At 67.4% G+C, this 3,313-nt stretch overlaps 1 protein-coding gene across 1 annotated transcript in view; it reads left to right on the forward strand.

Moving 5' to 3' along the window:
* Positions 1-2,935, forward strand: part of MNEG_12306 (Serine/threonine protein phosphatase 2A regulatory subunit B' beta isoform) — a gene marked incomplete at both ends in the record, with an annotated part of 6,721 nt that extends 3,786 nt beyond the window's left edge. Inside the window, 6 exons of the mRNA XM_014039223.1 lie at positions 197-331; positions 1,047-1,143; positions 1,492-1,598; positions 1,893-1,994; positions 2,291-2,359; positions 2,729-2,935. Coding sequence (XP_013894677.1) covers positions 197-331; positions 1,047-1,143; positions 1,492-1,598; positions 1,893-1,994; positions 2,291-2,359; positions 2,729-2,935 — 717 coding nt within the window. The remainder of the gene's footprint in view (positions 1-196; positions 332-1,046; positions 1,144-1,491; positions 1,599-1,892; positions 1,995-2,290; positions 2,360-2,728) is intronic.
* Positions 2,936-3,313: the final 378 nt, after the last annotated feature.

The following is a 3,313-nucleotide window of genomic DNA, read 5'->3' on the forward strand; positions in this document are numbered from 1 at the left end:
TCTCTCTCTCCCGCGCGCGCGCGCGCGCGCTCGCTCTCGCTCTTTTACACGCACGCATGCTCACGCTCACACGCAAGCACACACTCACACTCTCCGACAACACACACACGCACGCGCGCATGTGCGCGCGCGCGCACACACACACACACACACACACACACACACACGCATGCACGCACGCACCCCCCACCCCCAGGGCTCCATCATCAACGGCTTTGCCCTGCCGCTGAAGGAGGAGCACAAGGCGTTCCTGGTGCGCGCGCTCATGCCGCTGCACAAGCCCAAGTGCGTCGCCATGTACCACCAGCAGCTCGCATACTGCGTCACACAGGTCAGCGCTTTGTGTGTTTTTGGGGGGGGGGGCAGGGGGTCGTACATGCATCTGTTTCCCGGGTGCAATCCCACCCATCCGCACCCCACCACGACAAGCTCGCCTGCTGCATCACACCGGTCAGCTTGGAACAACGCGTATTGGTAAGGATGCGTTTGGTTTTGGTCGGGGTTGCGCGCAAACGTGGGTTGAAGGAGGGGAGGGTGTGGGAGGGTGGGGCTGGCGGGGTGTGGTGGGGGCCATTGATCGGAGGGGTTGGACACTTGCGGGGCAGCAGGGTGGGCTGGTAGTGGCGGCGCTGGGCCGGTGGGTTGGGGGGTTGAGAGCCGCATGGATCACTGGCAGCTGCGTGGTTGTGGCTGAGGCAGAATCGGGTCGGGGCGGCACACGTGCACCAGCAGCCACAGAGATGCTGCATTGTGCACCCCTGGCTTTTGTTTGCTTGGGGCGAGTGCAGGCGCGGTCACCGTGTCATACATGAGTCAAGAGGTGTGGCCCTGAGTTGACTGCCCCAGGCCAAGACCCCAAAACAGCACGCGGCGGGCATTCTTGCTGACACTGTGGCTCCGCAGACGCCTGCTCCCTACACAATGATCCGAGTTCCACAGATGCCTGCTCCCTTCACAACCAACCAAGTTCACACATACACACACGCGCGCGTGCAAACACACACACACACGCATACACACATCTTAAACGCCAATCCCTCCTGCAGTTTGTGGAGAAGGACCCGAAGCTGGCGGACCCGGTGCTGCGGCAGCTGCTCAAGTTCTGGCCTGTTACCAACAGCCAGAAGGAGGTGCTGCTGCTGGGTGAGTGCCGCAACGCCCGGGGCGCCGCGCCGCCGTCCGCCTGCCCCTGGCTGCACGTGTGCGCGCCGGTGCTGGCGTCCCAGCGGGCTGGGAACTGGACGTGTCAACAGGGCCTTCACAACGCCTGCCAGCGGAGGCCTGGGCAGGCGCGGCTGACCCCTGCCGCTGGTTACAACGGGCTTGTAGTCTCTGCCTTGTCTGGAGCGCCACGCCCTTCTGCAGCGAGCCGTCATTGCCCCTGCTCATCTCCCCCCTGCAATTGTGCGCACGTAGCCGCCTGCGCGCCCGGTTTGCAACCGCCCGCGTGCCTGTTTATCGTCCTCCCATCTTCCCGTGTAACCGCCCCAGGGGAGCTGGAGGAGGTCCTGGAGCTGACTCAGCCGGCGGAGTTCCAGCGCGTGCTGGTACCCCTCTTCCGCCAGCTGGCGCGGTGCCTCACCAGCGCCCACTTCCAGGTGCGGCCGCCGCCGGGGTGGCAGGAGCGCGCTGCCACTGGCGGGTTCGGCTGGGGGCCGTGCGGCGGCTGTCTCAGGCTCAGCGGCGGCGCCTGTTCGTGTGTGATGTGATGCAGACACACGCGCGCGCGCATGCACGCACACACGCACACACACACACACACACACACACACACATACACACACGCGCGCGCGCGCGCGCACGCAAGCACAAAAGGACACACACAGTTACACCGCACAACACATTCGAAACACACACACTCCACCCTACATACACACCTAACCTCGCCACAGGTCGCGGAGCGCTCCCTGTTCCTGTGGAACAACGAGTACATAGTCAGCCTTGTGGCGCAGTTCAGGCACGACGTGCTGCCCATGGTCTTCGGGCCCCTGCAGGTGCGCACGACACAGGGGCCCCTTGTATTGTTGTGTGGAGTCCCCTTGGTTGATGGTTTCAAAACAGCCCTGGATCCTGAAGCAGGACGCAGCCCGTCGCCCGCGCCGCTGCAGGGGACGGCGGGCGCAGCCAGGCGGCGCGGGCGGTGTGGCCCCGCCACGAGTGACGGCTCGTGGCGCCGCAGCCGACGCCGCGCCCCGTGCAGTGAGCCGAACCTCTGAGGGCGGCGTTCCTGGCGCCGCGTCCGCCCTTTACGCGCCCCTGCCTCTTATACCAAAATGTCGTAATGAAACAGGACAATGCGGACAACCATTGGAATCCGGCGGTGCATGGGCTGTCGCTCAACGTGCGGAAGATGTTCCAGGTGAGGCCCGGCCCGAGGGATGGCCGGGGCGGCGCGGCCTGCGGCAGCGCAGGGGAGGGGCTGGCGAGCAGGCCGCAGATGCGGCGCGGCGCAGCGCGGCGCTACCGGCTGTGCAGAGGGTTGCGTCGAAGCGCTTGGGTCTGTGACGGTCGTTGGAGTGGCGTATGCTGCTCGCACACGGCCTTCTTGCACACGTGCTCGTGCCGGCATGCACGCACATGTGCAGGGGTCGCGCGCATTGTCTCTCTCTCTTACACACACGCGCGCACACGCATGCACGCGCGCACACACACACACACACACACACACATACACACACACACACACACACACACACTCACACACACACATACGCGCGCGTCACCCCAGGAGCTGGACGAGCAGCTGTTTGAGGAGTGCCGGCAGCAGTGGGAGGAGGAGCAGCAGCACCAGCGCCTGCTGGAGGAGCAGCGGCGGCGGCGCTGGGCCGACGTGGCGCAGGAGGCGACCAAGAGCGCCACCGCGCGCGGCCTGCCGAACGGCGCGATCGGGAACGGCAGCGAAACGTACACGCCGCTGCTGATACGCAGCCAGTGAGGCGCGACGCGGCGGCGGCGGCGGCGGGGGGGGCGCCGCGGTGCAGCAGCTTGCGGCCCGCGGCCCGCGGCCCGCGGCCTGCGGCCTGCTGTTGCGCTGCAGGCGCGCGGTCGCGCGTGCGGCGGGGGCGAGCCGCCCGCGGCCTTTGAGGGGCCAGCATGGTCTCTCACTGCGTCAGCCTGGACGCCTCATCGGCGCCGGCGTCGCGGCACGGCGCTTGCGTGGAGAGCCAGCCGCCGGCCTGCACGCGTGTCCGGGGCCCGCCGCCCCGCTGTGCCTGGGCTGCGCGCCCGCTGCGGCGCTTCAGACGCCGCCGCCGCCAGGCCCCCGCGCCCTGCTGTGCGCGCCTCCTCTGCGCCGCCGCTCCCAGCCGGTGCC

Source organism: Monoraphidium neglectum (genome assembly GCF_000611645.1).
Source record: "Monoraphidium neglectum strain SAG 48.87 unplaced genomic scaffold scaffold03177, whole genome shotgun sequence".
Taxonomy (NCBI): Eukaryota; Viridiplantae; Chlorophyta; class Chlorophyceae; order Sphaeropleales; family Selenastraceae; genus Monoraphidium; species Monoraphidium neglectum.